Genomic DNA, 23119 nt, shown 5'->3' with positions numbered 1-23119 from the left:
CAATAAGCTTGTTGTTTGCTAAAAGTGAACATTTGACTCCTGCACCACACCCACAAACACTCGCTTTTCATGTGAATGAAGGGTGAACAGGGTCAAAGGTGTTAAACCACCACTACACACTCAAAGAACCCCTTGAATGGAACTCAGATCTCCGCAACCAGTTCCACCAGGGATCAGGTGACAGATGTACAATCCTTAATCCACTGTGTTCTCAGTAACCAGGCAAGAAGAAACCTCATATGAATACCATTATGTTGCTTAACATTGTGAGAGGCCAGGATGTTCCTACCAACCTGAGTCTTGAGATTAGATGTACTCGCTTCCTAACAAAAACAGAGAACCCATCTGACGACAAGATGTCAGACCCAGGAGTGTGTTTTATATCAGTAATCCATCATCCCACTCATCAAACCAATTTGTATGAGTACATACAAATGTGTGCACTCTTGAAACGTACACGTGTGCAATCGCGTGCCCTCTCCAGAGAGCTGTCAGTGCTACACTCTGACGTTGTCCATGTCCAGAGAGGAAGACAAAACCGAGCGCCGTGGGTGGAAAAAAAACAACCACTGCGTTCAACACGTGCGTGCAACTTTTTGCATTTGTGTGCACATGTGCAGGGGTCGGTGCGAATCACATCCAGTCGTGAAGATGGTGAAATAGAATGAAATCATATACCTTGAGGAGTTTTTGATCTCTCCCAGATGATTGAGCTTTGACTCCATGACACAGAAAGTAAAGCAGAGGTCACAACGGGTAAAAGCTGCTGTACTTTGGACCATGTTGTTGACAATGGGGTGGATGTTTTTCATTGCAGTAGGATGTGGTCATTTTGTTTTGTGTGGATACCTGCAACTGAAATACATCTCATACCCAGTGGATGAATAAGCTGTTAGTCAGGGACGGTGTGAGTGAGGCAGTATAACACAGATATCACTCTGTATCTGTGACATTCACATTTTATAGACCATAAACATTGTAACAGGCTCCTTTACTGTGTGGGGTCTTTATGCAAACTGTCCAAAAGCCAATACAGTTTATAGCTGTTTATGTGTGTTATGGCTTTATGATGGCTTGCGCCACAGATTGTTGAGCGACTGGGACTAGTTTGTTTTTACCTGCCTACTGAGAGGCAGAAATCTGAGATCCTGGAAACAATCTGCATTTGTATAGACAAATAGATGGACTTAGGGAAGTTGTTTGGTTACATCTGTTTATTACATTAACGGTGAAAGTGAGGACATCACGCTATCTCATGCAACTTCCTTTGTTCTCATTAACGGATTCATTCTTTCTAATCAGGTTGTCATCGCAAGATAATAAATAATGACTAAAGCATCAACAAGTATCAGGATTCTTTGGCGAGATGTGCTGGAAACATGAATAAGAAAGCTGATGGTTTTGGAATGCTCACTTTTAAATAAAACTCTTGCCCCACATTAGAGAGAGGATCAAATACAAATACTGACGTTTTATTGTACACTACAAGTCAGACTTTGGCTGACCATTGTACCTGCAGGTTTTTAGATCCTCTGTTCCTTCCAGTGCTGACAGTCAATCTGCAGAGATGCTTTTGTTTTGGCAAATATAGAGTTGCAAGCAGAACCTGTTTTGGCAGTTCCTCATCAATAGCATGATTAAGTGCTTTGAGGAAATCCACACATCAGAGTGTGAGACATGTTGGACAGAACCTTTAAAAAACAAGAAATGACCCAATCCACTTTATTAAAATGAAACAACGGCAATAAATTTAATCTAAATGTAATATGTGAGGTTGTTGATTTTCCTACCACTCTAATATAAATCAGAAAATTGTTCGCATCTACTTTACTGCTTCAAGGTTACACATTCGGTTTGTGTTGTGCACAACAAAGTCATGCCCGTGTCTAAACAGTGTGTTTATTTTAACAGAGACGGATGTCAATATATCCTTGTGATCTAAGAGGAGCTAATGTGATACCATAAAACAGAGTCATCAGTTGTTTCTTACTGAAGCTCGCCTGCGAGGTACTGTATAATTAAAATAAGCACATAAAAAAAACTCAAGATGGAGCCTGTAATCAGCTTCATACTGTCAGAGGACTTTTCCATCCTTTAATTCAGTCTGTGTACAACTGTGTTATACAAGAGGAGAAATTAAAGGTCAGTTTGACTGGTTTTGTTTGTATGACAAACTAAAGCATCCCTGTATGAGTAACAAAACCATCACCCACCAAAGTCAAATGGGAGTGTACGTATTAAAATATGCTTATATACTACTATCATAATCTAGAATTACACATTTGTATTTAGACAATTTCATATATTGACACACACATATCTAGCCCATTCAAATATGCTTATATCATTTTTTAGAATAGATATTTCATATGTTGTAAGTCTCTGACTGTTCTCATATATCTGTAGGATGTACAGTATAATGATGTATTGAGCCATCACAATATAGTGATATGTTATACACTACATTTCTGAATGGGATACCATATATATATATATATTTTAACTGTGATTCATATTGAGAGCTGCACTGGGATGCAGTAAGAGGAGCATACAGGTGGAATCTGAACCCACAGAAAGCAGAAGATTACAACTTTTACCACTTTTCTAAATGTTGACACACCCTGAGGGCAGAACTAATAAGGTGCAAAAATATTATTGTTAGACAAGCAGGCTGAAAGTGACTGAGACACAGCTCTTTCTTCCTTCACAAAGGACAAAGAAACAGACTTTTTTTTCTCTCCCTGAGCTTTCATATGCACTCTGTTTCTTCCTCAAACAGGTTGGCACATGAGGGAGAAACTTCATCAGGGTGTATCTTGCCGTTGTGTTTGCTTTTATGGTCTTCATCTGTCAGCTGCAGGATCCTGCTATAACACTGTGAGATCATCACCATCATGATCATCATCGTCGTCGTCTCCACCCTAAGGAAACTGGAAAAGCTCTGTTCCAAACACACACACACACACACACACACACACACACACACACACACACACACACACACACACACACACACACACACACACACACACACACACACACACACACACACACACACACACACACACACACACACACACACACACACACACATTGTATTCTGTGTTTGTGAGGACTCCCTAAATCGTTTCCTCATAACTATCACAACTAAATGTCTAACTCCAATCCTAACCTAAACCTTCTTCTTATCTAGTTGTGGTCCTCACAAAGTAGAATTATACACGCATGTGCGCCGTGCACACACCCACACACATACAGAATGCCGTAATTGGAGAGAGTCATTTGGCAAGTGTATACCTGCTAGAGGAAAGAGTTGACAGAGGGACGTGTAATGGCCTGCAGGTGTCAATGCGTCCGTATTTAACACTTTACTGGACCGCAGTTTTACACGACTTTCCAGTGGATCATCCAAAAACTGTAATTTGGCCAGTCAATCCAAAGTCCGTTGTCCTTCTCTTGACTCTATTGACTTTGACTCTTTTCCTGTTAACATACATCTGTGACAGCAGCTACTGCCCTTGAGGGAATATACTCAACACATAGCCTACAGTACATCTAGCTATACATCTTGAATACCTCATGAGTTGGTATTTGCCTTTAGCCATTGAAATGGACAAATGTACATTGTTTGCTTAGTGCATCTCACAAGTTGACATATGTTTGAGCTTAGCATCTTTTCCATTTGCTGAATTTCCTCCCTGAGGGGCTTCTGTGCACCTCTGTGCTCTCAAGGTTTTGGTGTATATTTGTATATACTGTATGTGTTTGTTTGTTTGTGTGTGTGTGTGTGTGTGTGTGTGTGTATTTGTTAGCTTTAGTCCTTTTTTAATTTTAGTCCTTTAGTACTTGGAGTAGAAGATTACAGCATAAAGCATATGCAAAGTATAAAAATTCTATGCTTTATCACATACATAACTACTGTATATGAAAACCTCTGAAACAGCTACTATGAAAACATCAGACTTTTTGTAAATGTGATAACCAACCACAACTAAATCCAAATTAATTTTGTTTAATGTTTGTTTTTGTGGACTTAAATATTTGCCAGTCATTTCAACTTCATTACGCTGTCACCTAAATCTATCTTTACCTTTCACAGGGACAGCACAGGTGAAAGATGTTACACAATGATTTAGTTCCTTAGTTTGTTATTTTCCAGCACTGTGCTATTGTCACACTTTGGTACAGTAAGGGCTGTGGAGACCCCCTCGCTAGTGCATGAGTCACACATCCCTGGGTTTCCACATGGTCATTATCCTGTCCAGAGCCCTGCTGACAAATGAAAACGACTTGTACAGACTGTAACAAAAATAATCCTTCTGATAGTGTAATGGCAGCTTCTATTTATTCAGACCTAAGCTGTTGCATAAGATATATGACATGGCATACTTGTACATGCATGGCTGAGTGGATTTGCATTTTAATGTTATTTTGATTATTTACTTTTCCCTTTTAATCATTTTGAAATGGCTATTTCATGTGAATTATTGGACAGCTGATGAACGAAGTTTGCCAAACCTACCATGTAACAGATAGTGATCTAGTCTACTGCTATGTTTGCCTTCCTCTGTATAGTTGGGAAGAGAATCAAGTACAAAACTGTAGGAAGCACCTGGAAAAATAAGGAACACAAAATATGAAAAGCAAGTGGGAGCAGTTTCCTGCACTGTCTGCTGAATGCCATGGGGGATAAGTTAAACACCAGTGTTGTCAAGTTTCATATTTCAGTGCTTTAACAACCTTTCCCTGAACACACCAATGAATCCTTTAATCAGTTTAATTAAAGCAATATATACCATGAGGGGTGTAGAAAATTAATTTTTTTGTTTTTGGCATCTTACTCAACATATTTACCCATTTTAGCTCTTGTTCTATTTTTTTGTTTTTATATATATTGTGTGAAACAGTCTTTCCTCCATCAATAAACCATTAGATGATGAAATTGTCATGGAAGAAACTGTCATGGGGTTTTATCCTCCTCCATCCTTTCAAGTCAGCTACTTGAAAGCCAATTTCTCTAAAAATCATATGTGAGGAAATCCTTTTTTTTTAGTCGGTTGTGGTGAAATTGATTTTCATTGGATACTTGAAAAAATGTGACGTGATTGTAATGGAAGGATGTGAGGGAATGAGTTATTCCATGACCATGTCTCACATGTGTGAACTATTAAAGCCTCACATGCTGTGTCTGGTGATCTGTGTTTGTAGTGTTTGTGAGTGTCTGCGGTGTCACATGATGCAGGTGGCTAAGACACTTTAGACATAGAAGAATGTAACCTGATCTCTTTCTCTGGTAATGAAAGCATTATCATGAAGCAGGTTCTCTGAAGCACAATATTCAGACAAATATTCTGGTCTTTATAAACTGAAGTGACAGTAAATGTACCAATATGGAGAAAGTAATCTAGTCAATAATAAAAGCTTTAAACAACCGAGTCAGTCTCTGATAGATTTTCTCTGTGTGCCTGTCAATCAGGGTGCAGGACGGTCACAGGGGGTAAGTTCGAATTTCCTTGCCAGTCCAACTGTGCTGTGCCCACCACTGGAAATCCCTACTATCAACACAGCTCTTTTTCCTTGTCTGATCATAACACCTCAGTGTTTGTTTTTCTGACCTCCTCTTTTCCTGTATCTTGGCCATCACTTCTTTGTAACAATGTGACCGTGATGTGGGGTATATTCACAATCACGACATTGCTAGCGGACATGTCATTATTCGTTTGACTTCACCACAGGTCTCTGCAACGGTGTCTCGTCTGCCATCCTTGGTTATCCCATTTATGGTCTGACATTGGCAGAAGCATGGACTACTTCTTTTTCTCCAGGTAGCTAATCCTTAAATTGGCCGTATCCACTAGCATGTAGCAGATGTAGCGTCACTTGCCACCACGCCCACTCTTCCCCATTTTACCTTTCCGTCTCTTCTTTCCCTTTTCCTGTGAACAAGCAAGAACGCTACCTTATGCTGATTGGCTAGAATCGTGTGGTGTGACTGAGCGTGAGCCATTTTGTTTGTATCTGTTTTACAAATCTGGGACTGTGTAACCTACCGAAAGATTTTTTTTCAGCACTTGCACAGAGAATTGACGGCTAACGCGCATTGAGGAGATATTTGTTTGCTACCTTTAAAAAAGTAAGTATTTGCTTTCATCACAGATGTTAGATTTCATGTACATTCTTGTCCACATGAATGAAACAGTCCAACAGGTGCAGAGGTCATGTATTGACATTGAATTCAGTCAGACCACCTGTGTGTATATAGAAGCACTTCTTTGCTATTCATAGCCCACATGTTAGTTAAAGGTGTGAGGACCGGTACAGATGGAGAAATTTAAGGTGAATTATTTTCAACAGAAATATGTGGAAGTTTGAGAAATACATCATGAATTTCCGGGCATACATATCACAGTCAGATAGATGAAGTAAGTATTCTCTCAGTTAAACTAACGTTAACCCTCTGGTCCTGTTGGGCCCATTTTTGGACTTGGCAAAGTTTCATTTGCTTGTCATTTTGGCTGTGATCATGCTAGAACCTTCGTAGGATGCAGAGAGGTCACTCTTCCGGGGTACCCGAGGCTCTACGCCTTAAAATGCGCCCTGTGGGACCTGTTCTCCTGCAAGGTCCAAAAATGGACCCATAGACTTACATTGAAAAACGCAAAAACCACACGTTTTCACCTGGGGGTTATTTTGTCCAGGAAAATATTGTTTATATTTTCCTGGTTTAATTCACATCAGGGGAAGTCAAAATATTGGTTTCTGGGTGATTTTTGAAATATCTCTTCATATTACCATGGTTACGGCTTTGCAAACAGACACGTAGTGATTTTGGTCAAAACTCGCCCAGGCGGCTCTTGTCCCCGGGTCACGCTGCTATGACGGTATGATGGTCTTTTAACTCTCCTCTAGCCATATGTGTATTATGATGTCATGTTTTCTCCAGCAAACTATAAGCAAACAAATCAATGTTGGCCCTGTTCAAAGGCAGGCATATGACTGTTCTCATAGTTGGAGGAAATAAAATTATTTTTTAATATTTTTGATTTATTGCAGTTTTTCAACATTTTTTATAACAGATATTAGCAGTCCCTCACTAAAACAGGTCATGAAAGGGTTAAATTATAAAAAATATTATTGAAACTACACATCATTCATTAGAAGACACCTAACCCTAAGCAACAAAAAAAAATTATTGTAATACCTATTTTTACTTTGACGTGGTGTGGTGTTAAACATTGGGCCCAAAAATGGGCCCTCGCAGTTTTGTGCTATTTTCCAAAAGAGAGTTAGAAAGAGCTTCACAGGTGCAAAAACATGATAGGCTATAAGCAATTATCTCTTGCAACTCACCGTATAAAGTGTATGTTGAGTAAAAAAAAACAAAAAACTTTTGCACTGGAACTTTTTTTCCTTTCCTGTAGAAATGAGTGACTTTAAAGAGTCAGACTTTAGATTTAAAACATTTTAAGAGCAGTTAATCTATGATACAATACAATATGTAGTGGCTTTCCTTCTGGGTGCCAAAAAAGTCACTAATGAGCCGTAGGAAGTCTGATATGAAATGACGGGATGTAATTCTGTTTAAAAACATTAAATAAAACAAAAAAGATTAATTACATCAGTTAGTAGAAAAACTATGCGTTCTGCTTCAGCTCTCATCTAATTTTCTCTGCAAGCCAATCACTTGGCTGCAAATACACACACACACGCACACGCACACACACACACACACACACACACACACACACACACACACACACACACACACACACACACACACACACACACACACACACACACACCTAAGTATAACTTGTTGCTGGTCTTCATGTTGAGATCATTTCAAAAGCATCTTGTGGTTAGTATCACAGAATCTTTGCAGTGTGTAAAGAAAGACTGATCATTATTATTAACGCCATTTAGACGGTGGTCATGGCCCTATAGTACGACCTACACAATGTGAAAAGAAAAAGGAACAAAAAAAATCCATTCTCTCTAGCGGCTGCAGGCCTGCAGAGAAATTGACCAATAGGAGCCATGCGGCCTGGATGGCTCCTATTGGTCAATTTCTCTCTCGTACCCTCCATCCAATCCCCTCGACTCCCCGGCTCCTCATTCTCCGGAGACGTACAGCCTCATCCCCACACCCTTCCGCTTAGAAACTACGAGTGGTTTGTAACCGCTCTGAGCTGCTCAGCCACACACACACTGAACACATGAATTCAGCACCAGCTTGACCCCCCCCCCCCCCCTGGCCGGTCTGCCGCTGAAAGCCCCACTAGGATTCAGAGAAGCACAGTACAGAAGCGCAGAATGTGTTGCTGCCGTTATTACGGGTACCGGTGCCACGCCGAGGAAAGCTCCAGAGCTGGGGGGAGGCTGGTCGTGCCGGGCCGCCCAGCAAAGGGCGCTGTGTGTTGGGGGGAGAAGCAGGAAGACTCGGGGTGGAGCTCAGCGGAGCCGCGGTGTGCTGTGTGCAGAACGACCCCACTCAGGCTGCAGCTGTGGTGCTGATACAGCGGAGTTTATGTTGAACAGGTAATCTTTGGTTTTATTGTGGAAGTTGTGACTGTGAATCCGACATTTAACTCCGCATTCAAAGCTGGCACCGTGTTTGGTTTCTGCTGGCAGGCTTGTCGCTCTGCTCCGCTCTGCTCTGCTGATGGGGGGGCATGTCATGAGGAGGCTCCGAGGGGAGCGCCATACAAGCTCGGAGGGGGGTGGAGGGGGTTTTCAAATTTTTCTCATCGTCTTTCATATCGTAGACCATAGTTCTAATTTTGTACTTTTTTTATACTGGCTGAAGCTCATTATTAAAAAAACAAAAACATGATTTCACTCTCCATTCATTTCAGGAGCCATGTCACTGCACCGTGTGTGTGGAGTATTTGTATTCCTCAGTATATATCTGATTTCCTTTGCACCGTGCGATGGAGGAAACATTCTGGTTTTCCCCTTGGACGGCAGCCACTGGATCAACATGAAGATCCTGCTGGAGGAGCTTCATGTCAGAGGACACAACATCACTGTGATCAGGGCCTCCAACAGCTGGTACATCCCAGAGAAGTCTCCTCTCTACACACCCATCACAGTTGAAATGACTGTAAGTTATGAGGAATTCTTTGGTTCATACCTCAAGGAGCATTTGAGGGTAAGGATTATATATCTGGCCCCTCATGGGGCATTTAATTGCTGAATTTTTAGGAATATCAAGATGATCTACACTTTTTCCAACACTTTTTTTTTTTCCAAATAATTTTTCAGGCACAGAGAGAAGGGGCCTCAGCATTTACATTCCTCAAACTAACCAAGGATTTCCTTTCTATGCTTGCTGAGGGCCATTTATTTTGGTGTGAAGCCCTCGCTCAAATGTTTGACAATGAGAACATGGTCAAAAGATTAAAGGATTCGAAATATGACCTTGTTCTCACTGACCCAGCATTAGGACCAGGGATTTTACTTGCCAAATATCTCAAACTGCCCTTGGTTCTCAATGTTCGTTGGATCACCAGTGGAGAAGGCCACTTTGCAATTGCCCCCTCACCACTCTCTTACATCCCAGTGCCAGGATCAGGCCTAACTGATAAAATGAATTTCATGCAGCGGGTCAAAAACATGTTTTTCTACAGCATCATACTGTTTCAGCAGAAATTCTTGCTGGGGCCGAGCTACGATGCCATCTGTGCTAAATATATCGAGGGCGGTTGTGAAATCATCTCTCTTCTTCAAGAAGCAGACATTTGGCTGTTCAGGTCCGATTTTGTGTTTGACTTCCCTCGGCCCACAATGCCAAATGTTGTCTATATAGGAGGGTTCCAGTGCAAACCAGCCCAACCTCTGCCAGCAGACCTGGAGGAGTTTGTCCAGAGTGCTGGGGAGCATGGAGTGATCATCATGACTCTGGGAACTACGGTTAATGCTTTGACCAAAGATATTACAGATGAAATTGCCAGTGTCTTTGCCAGGATGCCTCAGAAGGTAACAAAACCTCAGTGAAATGTTTAAAGCTAGACATCTTCAACTCAATATGTCATTTGTTTGACCCAGAAAGACTGTTGTGCAGCAATTAATCCATTACTGAATAGATCAAATTCAGATCAGCTTTAGAAAAGTTTTGGATGGACAGAAGAACTTCACAGGGAATCATGAGTTGAAAATAAATAGTAGCCACTAAATTGTTGCCATCTAAATATCATTTAGCACGTAGAGCCTCTTTAATATAATGGAGAGTACTCATCACTCAATCTGCAACAGTATTGTCTGTCTACTTGTGTACCGATTTACAGTATCTGTCTGATTCTGTTGTTTCCTGATCAGGTGATCTGGAGGCATATAGGTGATCGTCCCTCCACTTTGGGCAACAACACTCTGATAGTGGACTGGATGCCACAGAAGGACCTCCTGGGCCACCCACAGATCAAAGTCTTTGTTGCTCATGGAGGAACCAACGGAGTCCAGGAGGCCATCTACCATGGCGTCCCTGTGCTGGGCATACCCTTGTTCTTTGACCAATACGACAACCTTCTACGTTTGCAGGAGAGAGGAGCTGGAAAGATCATTCAGTTAGGTGATGTCAACGGCCACAGTTTTGAACAAGGGCTGAAGGAAGTCCTCCATCAAGACAGCTACAGACAGAACATGCAGAGACTGTCACGTCTGCACAGAGATCAACCAATACCGCCCATGGAAAAGGCCATCTTCTGGGTGGAATATGTGATGCGCCACAAAGGGGCTCCACACCTTCGTACTGAGGCTTATAAGATGCCCTGGTACTCGTACTACTGTTTAGATGTAGTGCTGCTGTTGCTGACTGCAGCATCTGTATTGCTGTTTTCTACTTTGGCCGTTTTCAGGTTTCTATGCTGCAGCAGAAGAAGAAAGACCAAAACCAAACAACACTGACTCAGGTCAAGTTGATTTAGAAACATGCAACAATGTGTTTTCTATATAGTCAAAGTTAGACAATGAATCGTTCAATCAGCTGAAGTCAAGTAATTTTTTTTTTATGTCGCAAATGCACCATTGCCGCATGTCTCTATACCTTCACAGCAGAGTACTGCACTGGATTGGGTACTCGCAAGTACTAAGGTAAACTACAGATAACTATCTTGCTCAGTATCTACTCGCACCTTGATGACGGACCACAGCGTTTTTTCCGCAGCATCATTTAACTCAGGTGACAGAATAACAACAGTCTCAGTACAGATCAGTGGTCGCTGTTGCCAGTGTGTTTTTAAAATTAGCGTGCCGCCACTCCTTTAAAAAATCCTAGTGGAAACACTGTACCCATTTTAGCTTTTGCTCAATGTGAGATCTTGGAATGCTGTATGAATCAGTGTTTCCTCAATCAATAGACCATTAGGGGATTAAATTTAACATAAAAAGGTCACAGGATATCACCAGCCTACCAAGTGTGGTGGTGTGGTGTAAGTGATTTTCTACAGAGACTTTGAACAATTACATCAATGTAAAGGAAGAACATGAATTAGTGAATAATTCCATATCTCACATATGTATAATGTCCTTTTTTATCAGTGCAAAATAATAAACTTGCATTTTGTGTGTAACCATCTTGTGGTTTTGGTGTTTGAGTGTTTGTAGTGTCATATAATGCATCACAAAGGAAGTGAGGAATGAAGTCAGAAAGTGAATTGTATTTTCTCTGTGGAACGGTGGACATTCAAGGTCAATGTCAAGATCAAGGTCAATACATCTTTATGATCCCCAACGGGGAACATAGTCTTTTCAGCCAGAAGTCAACAACAAAACAATATCGCAACAGTTAAAATTACACAGAACAACAATCAACAAAATCACCCAAATCCATAAAGTCTAGAAAAAGTCCTCTCTGCCCTCCTGCGAATGTACAAAATCATTTATAGGTAGCAGGTTTTCTGATGTGAGCAAAGCACTTCATAGACTGGACTTCCATATGGACATCTACTCCACCACATGTGGAGATATGTTGTAAAAATTTGGTGTCCACTAACTAAATTTCCAGACTAAACATTCACTTGCTGCTCCAGCTGTTCCATCAAGAGAGTGATGGATTTTGTGATGGATTTTTAACCAGACTGTGACGCTTCTAGATCCTCCGTATATGACCTTCCCGTAAAAATAACTTTAACTGTCAGAAAATTGGCCACAATTTTGTGGGAGGGGTCAGATGTTGTGACCTGCAGCCTACATTCAGCCTGGCAGGAGGGATATCAGAACAGGGAGTTTAAGTAAACAAACCAGCCAGTCAACAGCACACATCACAGTCAGATAGATGAAGTAAGTTTTCTCTTTTGTCTCTCTCAGTTAAACTAACATTAAGGCTGCAGTTTTCTGTTTTTTTTTCCAAAACAGAGTTTTGTATAACGGGTGTGCTCTGTCTAGAGATGGACAGAGTACTCAACCCCAGTACTTGAGTAAGACTACAAATACTACTGGTCAAAATTTACTCTGTTACAAGTAAAAGTAGCTCAGTCGACATGTTACTCAAGTAAGAGTAAAAAAGTACTTGCTTTTTTTTTTTTTTGGTTAATATTTTTATTAGGAGGTAAGGCACAATTCAAACAGAAACCAATGTTATAATTACATTGAGTATCACAACACATCTGCATCACAATTGAAAATGTAAACATATTGATACAGTAGAAATACTGTGCATCATGAAGAATGAAGAGCAAGACATACATTCTGCCTCCTAGGAGGTTTTCTTATTCTGTATTTGTGGCCCAACAGGAACATGACCGGGCGACAAACAAACAATGTACAAATAAAAAAATAAAAATAATAATAATAATAAATAAATAACTGAGGATTCTTGTATGTGATGAGTGAATAAGTGTTTAAGCTACAGGGTGTAAACAAAAATACAAGGGAAGCCAAAATACAGGAGAGAAAAAATAAATAAATAAATAAAATATATAAAATAAAATAAACAAATAAATAATAATAATGATAAAGATAAGAAGAAAGAGAAAGAAAGGAGGTTGGGGTCCATCAATCAGGAGGCATAGCCTGAAGAGAGCGAAAGAATGTTAAAAAGGGAAGCCACTTGTTATAAAATTTATCAGAGTTACCTTTCACTGAATATCTGATCTTCTCCAGCTTTAGAAAAGACATGGTGTCATTGAGCCACTGAGTGCTAGATGGAGCTTTAGTTGACTTCCAGTGAAGAAGAAGCTGGCGTCTTGCCAGTAAGGAAGTAAAGGCTAAAATATCTAATTGGTTAGAGGTAAACCGGTTGTGGTCTTCTGGGAGCCCGAATATGGCGACATGGGGAGAGACTTTTATGGTCATTGAAAATATTTTTGACATGGTATCAAAATAATTCTGCCAGAAACGAGAAAGTGACGAACAAGAGTAAAACATATGAGTTAAGTTGCAAGATGAAGCATGGCATTTGTCGCAATTGTCGGTGGTACTGGGATAGATTTGTGACAGTCGAGTTTTGGAATAATGGACTCTAAACAATACTTTAAACTGTATAAGTGTGAGACGAGCGCAGGCTGAGCTAGTGTAAATTTTCTTAAGAGCAGTGTCCCACCAGTCATCTCCCAGATGTAGACCCAGTTCTTGTTCCCAATTAGTCTTGACTTTGGTAACTGGTGAGCAATCAAAAGACAGAATTTCATTATAAACTTTAGAGATGAGTGACTTCTGAAGTGGATCGTGGGTTAGAAGCTCCTCCCACTGTAGACTTGGTGGTAAAGAGGGAAAAACTGGAAATAAAGCATTAGCACAGTGTCTAACTTGAAAGTAACGAAAGAGATGAGAGGGTGGGAGATTAAATTCTCCTGAGAGATCTGAAAAGCTGCGAAAAATACCATCCTTGTAAAGATCTTTAAAACATTTCAGGCCCTTATTATGCCATGCAAAAAAGGATGAATCTGTAAATGCAGGTTTAAATAAATGATTTCTCAATAAAGGAGCCAAGGTAGATGCTGACTTAAATTTGAAGTGCCTTCTGAATTGATACCAAATTTTAAGTGTGGAGCGAACCACTTGGTTATTTGTAAAGCCAGAGGGGTTGGATGGAATAGAAGAGGTAAGTAAAGCAGTTAGGGAGGATGAAACACATGACTGCGCCTCTAGATCACACCATGGCAGATCCACTGATTTGAACCAAAATGAAATCTTGTGGATATGTGCTGCCCAATAATACAATTGAAAATTTGGAAGTGACAATCCACCATTGAATTTACATCTCTGAAGTGTGGATTTGCGGATCCTGGGTGCCTTTCCACACCATAGGAAGTGAGAAATAGTTTGATCAATTGTTTTAAAGAACTGCTTTGGGAGGAAAAGTGGGAGACAGTGAAACAAAAATAGAAATTTGGGCAAAATGTTCATTTTGACTGCATTAATTCTTCCGATTAATGAGAGAGGTAAGCTTCCCCATCTTTGGAGGTCAGATTTAATTTTAGACATTAAAGGCAGGAAATTAGCAGAAAAAAGAGAGTTTAGCGTTCTGGTTACATTGATCCCTAGATACTTAAAGCCAGACAAGCTAAATTTAAAAGGAATATCAGACTGTTTGAGCTGTGATGCTGAAGCATTGACAGGGTAGCATTCAGTTTTAGAGATATTTACTTTGTAGCCTGAAAATGATCCAAATCTCTGAAAAGTAGATAAAATTGTTGGGATGGAAAGAACAGGATCCGAAACATACAGCAATAAATCATCAGCATAAAGAGACAACTTAAATTCTGTGCCCAATCGTGAAATTCCAGTAAAAATAGAAGAGGACCTCAGAAAGATTGACAAGGGCTCTATAGCTAGTGCAAACAGTAGGGGAGATAGAGGACACCCCTGCCTGGTGCCACGGGCTAGAGTGAAAAAACCGGATTGAATGTTATTGGTGGAGATGCTAGCTTGTGGAGATGTATAGAGGAGACGTATCCACGAAATGAACACATTTCCCAGCCCAAATTTCTTTAGTACAGTGAATAAATAGTCCCATTCAACCCTGTCGAATGCTTTTTCAGCGTCAACCGAGATCACTACTTCAGGTGTTACTGTGTTAGTTTTAGAGTAGATAATATTTAGGAGAGTACGGACATTAAAGAACAGCTGCCGCCCCTTAACAAATCCAGTCTGCTCAGGTGAAACAATAGTTGGTACAATATTTTCTAGGCGATAGGCCAAAGCTTTCGCAAGGATTTTAGCATCCACATTTATTAAAGAGAGAGGTCTGTAGGAGCTGCAGAGAACCGGATCCTTATCTTTTTTTAAGAGGAGACTTATGGAGGCTTGTCTTAAAGTAGGAGGGAGAGTACCATGTTGTAGCGATTCCTTATATACAGCATGCAGTAATGGGGACAGTTTATCCTGAAATTTTTTAAAAAACTCAACTGGGAATCCGTCCGGGCCAGGAGCTTTGTTATTTTGCATGTTTCTCATAGCAAGAATAATTTCTTCTACCGTTAACGGCGAGTCAAGTTCTTTAGCAGAATCTGGGTTTATCACAGGGAAATTGAGGTTATCTAGGAATGAGTTCATTTCAGTAGTGTCGGGTGGAGATTCAGACTTATATAAAGAGGAATAGAATGAGTGAAAAACAGAATTAATGGTGGTGGGATCTCTATGCAATATGCCTGAAGAATCTTTTACCTGGGGAATCATACGTGAGGCTGCCTGGCGACGTAGCTGATGAGCTAGAAGCCGGCTTGCCTTATCACCATGTTCATAATATGTGGCACGTGATCGTAAGAGAAGTCGCTCTGCATCATTAGTGGTGATAAAATCAAATTCAGTCTGCAGCTCAACACGTTGTTTAAGTAAACTGGGAGAGGGGCAGGTAGCAAGTTGTTGGTCTAATTTAGTGATATTAATAGAGAGTTCTTGCAATTTGGCTTTACGGGACTTGTTCAAATGGGCAGAGTACGAGATTATTTGTCCCCGTAGGTATGCTTTTAACGATTCCCAGAGCAGTGAGCATGAGACTGGGTCCGTGTCATTTTTATTTATAGCGATAAAATCATCAATTTTAGCTGCAATGAATTTATTAAACTTATCATCTGAAAGAAGTAATGTATTGAACCTCCAAGGTGTTGGGTACCGGGGTTGTGATGAAAACTGAATGTCTAAAGAAAGAGGGGCATGGTCAGAAATAACAATAGGGTGGTAATTAACAGTAAGTACATTGGGAATTAGTTTAGAATCAATAAAATAATAATCAATCCGAGAGAAAGACTGATGCATCTTTGAAAAGAAGGAATATTCCTTGGTGTTAGGGTTGTAAAATCTCCAAGGATCAATGCAACCATTTTTGGACATGAAATCAGAAAGAGACCTCGACATTAATGATGGGGTCAGAGTTCGCGGGTTAGAGCGATCTAAATTGGGATTGATTACACAATTCATGTCCCCACCAATTATAAGGAGATTGTTATTCAATGAGGGAAGACATTCAAAAAGCTTATTCATAAAATGCGGGTCATCAAAATTGGGGGCATATATGTTAACTAATAAAATGGGAACATGGAATAATGTACCTGAAACAATTAAGTACCTGCCATTTTTGTCTGATATAACCTTAGAAGCTGAGAACTGAATTGACTTACCAATTAAAATAGCAACCCCCCTGGCTTTAGAATTGAAATTTGAGTGAAATACCTCAGAAACCCAAGGACATTTAAGTCTGACCTGGTCTTTGGTGCGCATGTGGGTTTCCTGTAGAAACACTAGATCAGCTTTAAGACGCTTCAAATGTGCAAGTATCCTAGATCTCTTAATTGGACTCCCCATGCCTTTAATATTCCAGCTCAAAAATCTCACAGAAGACCCAATATGTGGGATAGCAGAAGTACTAGGATTTGAGGCCATTTTTTAAGTTCTTAGACATAGAAATAAACTGAATGTGGACCCCCAAAGGTAACAAAAGAGGAATAAAGAGAGGAAGGAAAAAGAAAAAAAGAAAAAAAAAGACACAAAAACACTTGTAGAACACAGCCCCCACCCCCCCACCCACCCCGTAGCACTTACCATGACCCCATCCCCAAACGATGGAGAACCCAGTGCTAACTCCACAAGGAGTTGGATCCCTAAAACAAATGCTTACGGCTTTAAGACTAATAGTAACAGTCAGGCTTCGGTTTGAGCTCCTGCAAACCTAGCAACATTTGGTAAACAAGGCACTATTCAAGTCCAAGTTAAACTGAAAACCACTGATGAGTGAGAAAAGAAAGGGGGAAAAAAAGAAAACGGGACACAGCCCGTGAAGACGTGAAACACGTCCATATGAATTGAAAAAATAGTTACTGTCAATATTAATTGTGAAGAGTCACTACATCAGTGTTGTGTAGGCCTACGTTATCTTTTTTCCCTTACGCGTCCAGCGACCTGATGAATGCACTGGCTTCTTCTGGTGATTTAAACTCCTTCTCTGCGCCGTTGTGTGTAACCCGGAGGCGCGCCGGGTAGAGCAGCCCAAAACGTATCCCCGGTATATCACGGAGCTGGCGCCGGACATCATTAAAGGCGGCTCGGGCACGAGCCGTCCTCGGAGTGTGGTCGGGGAAGATAGAGAAGCTCATGTCTCCAATCTTGATCCGTTGCTGAGCCCTGGCTCGGCGCAGTATGTCTACACAGTCCACATGATAGTGTAGACGAGCAACTATGGGGCGGGGGCGCTCACCAGGTTTCGGCTTCGGCTGGAGAGTGCGATGAGCGCGGTCAACGAGAGGCTCCTTCTCGAGCTTCAGTGCCTCCTTGAGCAGAGAGGAAATAGCCATAGCAGTAGAAGAGGTGGAAAAATCCTCAGGTATTCCCACCAACCGTATATTATTGCGCCGAGATCTCGCCTCCAAATCCTCGCATTTATTGTCCAATCTTGTCAGCTCTGTTGACAGATGCTCCACTTTAGCTTGTAAGGTAGTGATGTCGTCAGTGCAGGAGGAAAGCGATGTTTCCATTTCTCCAACGGTGCCCTTCAGAGCGCACACCTCAGACTGGATGTTTGTAATACTGTCAGATAACTCCGACTTCACTGCCCGTAGCTCAGTCTTGATGTTTGACAAATTCTCGGTCAAGGCCGCTTGAAGCTCGGTTTTGAAAATAGCCGCCATCTCAACGCGGAGTGACGAGAGCAGCTCGGCCTTAAAGTCGGGGCGAGGGGGGGTGCCGCCGCCGCCCGCGGCTGCGTTTGAGCAGGAGGGGGAGCCACTTCGAGGCGGGGTTGCAGCGGGCGGGGTAGGCCGCGGTGGTTGTGTAGCTGGTTTGGCTTTTGGAGGCATTTTGATCGAAAAGAAGTCGGCGTTGAGTTGAGATTATGGTGGTGGGGGAAACACACACCGAAAAAAGACGGGAAAAAGATACAAAAGTGTGCCTAAGATAGAATTTGCGAAAGTTGCTGCAGGAGCTCAGAGAGGCACGTCCTACTCCATTAGTCGCTACACCGGAAGTCCAAAAAGTACTTGCTTTTAAAGTTACTTTTCTTATTTTTCACATCAATGAATTACTATAATTTTTTTCTAAATGAATTTAAGGACCGTTTAACTCTTGTTTCTGAGATTTAACTCTTTGAAACCACCTGCACTGATGTGCTTGCTTTTAGAACCACAATGTTATATAAAGCCTGCAGAAACACTTATAAAAACAAATAAAATGAATGGAATTATAAGAGGACAGCAATTGTCATTTTCACGTTTTACACCCCCCAGGTCCCCCCAGGCAAGGCATTTTCTATCTCCCCCTCACTGAGGGGACATGACTTTGTGACTGAGACTCAGCGGATCTAATACTCAAGTAAAGTACAAATCCTCTGGATATGTACTTAAGTACAGTACTCAAGTAAATTTACTCCGTTACTGTCCACCACTGGCTCTGTCTGCTGTGATACTGTATGGTTGATGCACATCCGTTGACTCTCATAATCTGTGTTGTGATTCCAGGACTGCATTGATGAAAACAGGACTAGAGTAGCCACTGGTTGTACTTTTAATGTCAGATGGTGATGGCATTCTGTACAAATCAACAAAAGAGCTTTGAGAACAGCCTTCTCCCCCACATGTGGCTCAGCTGCCCTTTCTCTCAATCAATGTGGAGCAGATTCCCATTCACTGTAACATTTACACTTCATACATGATATAGCCTATCATAACCAATGTAGCTACTTTAAATAAAGCTGTAGGAATAACTGAAACAAAGTTGGAAGCACCACAAAACACACCAAACTGCCTCCAAATTTTAACATATTTTTTTATTTTAACATTATTGCAAATTATTGCAAATTTTAACATATTACATACAACCAGCTACATTTAGCCATTTTCACTTGAACTTCTTTTTTTCATTTCAAATCTATTTTTCATTTAAGGTACTGTATGTGTGAAAACACCCCTAAGTATAACTTGTTGCTGGTCTTTATGGATGAGAAGCATCTTGTGGTTAGTATATCACAGAATATTTGCAGTGTGTAAAATTTGATTTATAACAATGATAATGTTAATGTTGTACTTTCTTTATACTGGCTGAAGCTCATTATTTAAAAGGAACATTATTTCACTCTTTCACTATTTCAGGAGCCATGTCACTGCATCGTGTGTGTGGAGTATTTGTATTCCTCAGTATATGTCTGATTTCCTTTGCACCGTGCGATGGAGGAAACATTCTGGTTTTCCCTGTGGACGGCAGCCACTGGATCAACATGAAGATCCTGCTGGAGGAGCTTCATGTCAGAGGACACAACATCACTGTGATCAGAGGTTCCAACAGCTGGTACATCCCAGAGAAGTCTCCTCTCTACACACCCATCACAGTTGAAATCACTGTAGGCTATGAGGAATTCTTTGGTTCATACCTCAAGGAGCATTTGAGGGTAGGTCATTAAGGATGATGTATTTGGCCCCTCATGGGGCATTTAATTGCTGAATTTTTAGGAATATCAAGATGATCTTTTTTCTTGACTTTTTCCCAACACTTTTTTTTTTTTTCAAATAATTTTTCAGGCGCAGAGAGAAGGGGCCTCAGCATTTACATTCCTCAAACTCACCAAGGATTTCCTTTCTATGCTTGCTGAGGGACATTTATTTTGGTGTGAAGCACTTGCTCAAATGTTTGACAATGAGAACATGGTCAAAAGATTAAAACATTCGAAATATGACCTTGTTCTCACTGACCCAGCATTAGGACCAGGGATTTTACTTGCCAAATATCTCAAACTGCCCTTGGTTCTCAATGTTCGTTGGATCACCAGTGGAGAAGGCCACTTTGCAATTGCCCCCTCACCACTCTCTTACATCCCAGTGCCAGGATCAGGCCTAACTGATAAAATGAATTTCATGCAGAGGGTCAAAAACATGTTTTTCTACAGCATCATACTGTTTCAGCAGAAATTCTTGCTGGGGCCAAGCTACGATGCCATCTGTGCTAAATATATTGAGGGCGGTTGTGAAATCATCTCTCTTCTTCAAGAAGCAGACATTTGGCTGTTCAGGTCCGATTTTGTGTTTGACTTCCCTCGGCCCACAATGCCAAATGTTGTCTATATAGGAGGGTTCCAGTGCAAACCAGCCCAACCTCTGCCAGCAGACCTGGAGGAGTTTGTCCAGGGTGCTGGGGAGCATGGAGTGATCATCATGACTCTGGGATCTACGGTTAATGCTTTGACCAAAGATATTACAGATGAAATTGCCAGTGTCTTTGCCAGGATGCCTCAGAAGGTAAGAAAGCCTCGGTGTTTGAATGTTTAAAGCTAGAAATTTTCAGAAACTTAAAATGTTGTTTGCTTGACCCAGAAAGACTGTTGTGCAGCAATTAATCCATTACTGAATAGATCAAATTCAGATCAGCTTTTGAAAGGATTTGGATGGACAGAAGAACTTCACAGGGAATCATCCCACACGGAAAGAACCTATAGGTTTTAATATAGGTTTGAATATATGTGACATACATAAAATTGGCCGCATATGCTAATATATATGGTGCATAGTGTATATGCACAGATAAACTGCATATAGGTTTCATATATGCGCATATACATATATCCATATATCCTCATGAGGATATGCGCATATATGAAACCTATATGCAGTGTATCTGTGCATATATGTTGCATATATGCAGCATAATATATTAGCGTATATGCATATATGAAAACGGCCAATTTTATGTATGTCACATATATTCAAACCTATATTAAAACCTATAGGTTCTTTCCGTGTGGGATGAGTTGAAAATAAATAGTAGCCTCTAAATTGTTGCCATCTAAATATCATTTAGCATGTAGAGCCTCTTTGAATATCATGGAGAGTACTCATCACTCAATCTGCAACAGTATTGTCTGTCTACTTGTGTACTGATTTACAGTATCTGTCTATACTGATTCTGTTGTTTCCTGATCAGGTGATCTGGAGGCATATAGGTGATCGTCCCTCCACTTTGGGCAACAACACTCTGATAGTGGACTGGATGCCACAGAAGGACCTCCTGGGCCACCCACAGATCAAAGTCTTTGTTGCTCATGGAGGAACCAACGGAGTCCAGGAGGCCATCTACCATGGCGTCCCTGTGCTGGGCATACCCTTGTTCTTTGACCAATACGACAACCTTCTACGTTTGCAGGAGAGAGGAGCTGGAAAGATCATTCAGTTAGGTGATGTCAACGGCCACAGTTTTGAACAAGGGCTGAAGGAAGTCCTCCATCAAGACAGCTACAGACAGAACATGCAGAGACTGTCACGTCTGCACAGAGATCAACCAATACCACCCATGGATAAGGCCATCTTCTGGGTGGAATATGTGATGCGCCACAAAGGGGCTCCACACCTTCGTACTGAGGCTTATAAGATGCCCTGGTACTCGTACTACTGTTTAGATGTAGTGCTGCTGTTGCTGACTGCAGCATCTGTACTGCTGTTTTCTACTTTGGCCGTTTTCAGGTTTCTATGCTGCAGCAGAAGAAGAAAAAACAAAACCAAACAACACTGACTCAGGTCAAGTTGATTTAGAAACATGCAGCAATTGTGTTTTTTATAGTCTAATTGTTGTATAGACAATAATGAATTGTTCAATCAGCTGAATCAGTGTTTCTGCTATCAATACTGTAGACCATTAGAGGATTAAATTTGACATAAGGTCACAGGATTTCACCAGCCTACCAAGTGTGGTGGAAGTGATTTTCTACAGAGTCTTCGATATGAATGAGTAAATAATTCCATGTGTATAATCTCTTTTTTTTATCAGTGCAAAAATATTAAACTTGCATTATATGTGTGACCGTTTTGTGGTCTTCAGAAAGTGACCTGTATTTTCTCTGTGAAACGGTGGACAATTCAAGGTCAAGGTCAAAGTCAATGTTTGTGATCCCCAACGGGGCCAATTGTTTTTTCAGCCAGCAGTCAACAACAAAACAGTATGGAAACAGTTCACCCAAATCCATAAAGTCTAGAAAAAGTCCTCTCTGCCCTCCTGCTAATGTACAAAATCATTTATAGGTAGTGTGCGGAGATGGGGCTCTAATTTCGTAGACCGGCGCGGCGCACTTACCCTGCGCCTCGCCTGCGCTGCGCCAACGGAGTGTGTCCAGGCGCACAGGCCCGGCTCTAGACATTTTGGTGCCCTAGGCGAGATTACTCCCAGGCGCCCCCCCCCCCCCCCCCCCCCCCCCCCAACAATGATCAATAATGATTATAATGATAACGTAGCAGTGTATCTGTATGTCCCCTCTGACCCCGAGATACACAACTTGCACAACAATCAGTAAAATGTCATTAAGTAAATCCTGGGTGAAGACATGAAAAAAATTAGTCTACAGTCATGAGAATAACCTGTTGTGATGCTTGAAATGGGTATACGAAAGTCTTAGCTTCACAAAAGCAATGGAATATACTGTATGAATAAAAGCTAATAGATACGTGTGGAAAACACGTTAAAATGAAATTTTGTGAAATTGCTTTTTGAGCATAAATGTTATGTCATTCTATTTTCACCAAATGTCTCAAATGTAAAATAAAAGAAGCTAAATATTGACTTAACATTACATTTCAAACTTCATGAGATGTGTGTAGCCCTAAATGAGAAATTAGCTTTTTTTCTCCAAACAAAATATCAACTAAACAGACAAAAAACACAACATTTACAATATTTAACCTATATAATGTACCCTCCATGTGTTGTCACTGTGGTG

At 40.9% G+C, this 23119-nt stretch overlaps 2 protein-coding genes across 2 annotated transcripts; both read left to right on the top strand.

Moving 5' to 3' along the window:
- Window positions 1–8860: 8860 nt before the first annotated feature.
- On the top strand, window positions 8861–10917 carry LOC310996942 (UDP-glucuronosyltransferase 2C1-like; the record flags this gene model as incomplete). Its single annotated transcript, XM_083986485.1, has 3 exons — window positions 8861–9151; window positions 9265–9978; window positions 10318–10917. 3 exons carry the CDS (start codon window positions 8861–8863, stop codon window positions 10900–10902), a joined length of 1590 nt encoding a protein of 529 aa, XP_083842611.1. The 3' UTR covers window positions 10903–10917.
- Window positions 10918–12241: 1324 nt separating this feature from the next.
- On the top strand, window positions 12242–22194 carry LOC310996941 (UDP-glucuronosyltransferase 2C1-like). Its single transcript, XM_083986484.1, has 4 exons — window positions 12242–12276; window positions 19515–19810; window positions 19941–20654; window positions 21337–22194. Exons 2-4 carry the CDS (start codon window positions 19520–19522, stop codon window positions 21919–21921), a joined length of 1590 nt encoding a protein of 529 aa, XP_083842610.1. The 5' UTR covers window positions 12242–12276; window positions 19515–19519; the 3' UTR covers window positions 21922–22194.
- The last annotated feature ends 925 nt before the right edge of the window (window positions 22195–23119 follow it).

Source organism: Trachurus trachurus (genome assembly GCF_905171665.1).
Source record: "Trachurus trachurus genome assembly, chromosome: 14".
Taxonomy (NCBI): domain Eukaryota; kingdom Metazoa; phylum Chordata; class Actinopteri; order Carangiformes; family Carangidae; genus Trachurus; species Trachurus trachurus.
This window is presented reverse-complemented; position numbering and strand designations above follow the sequence as displayed.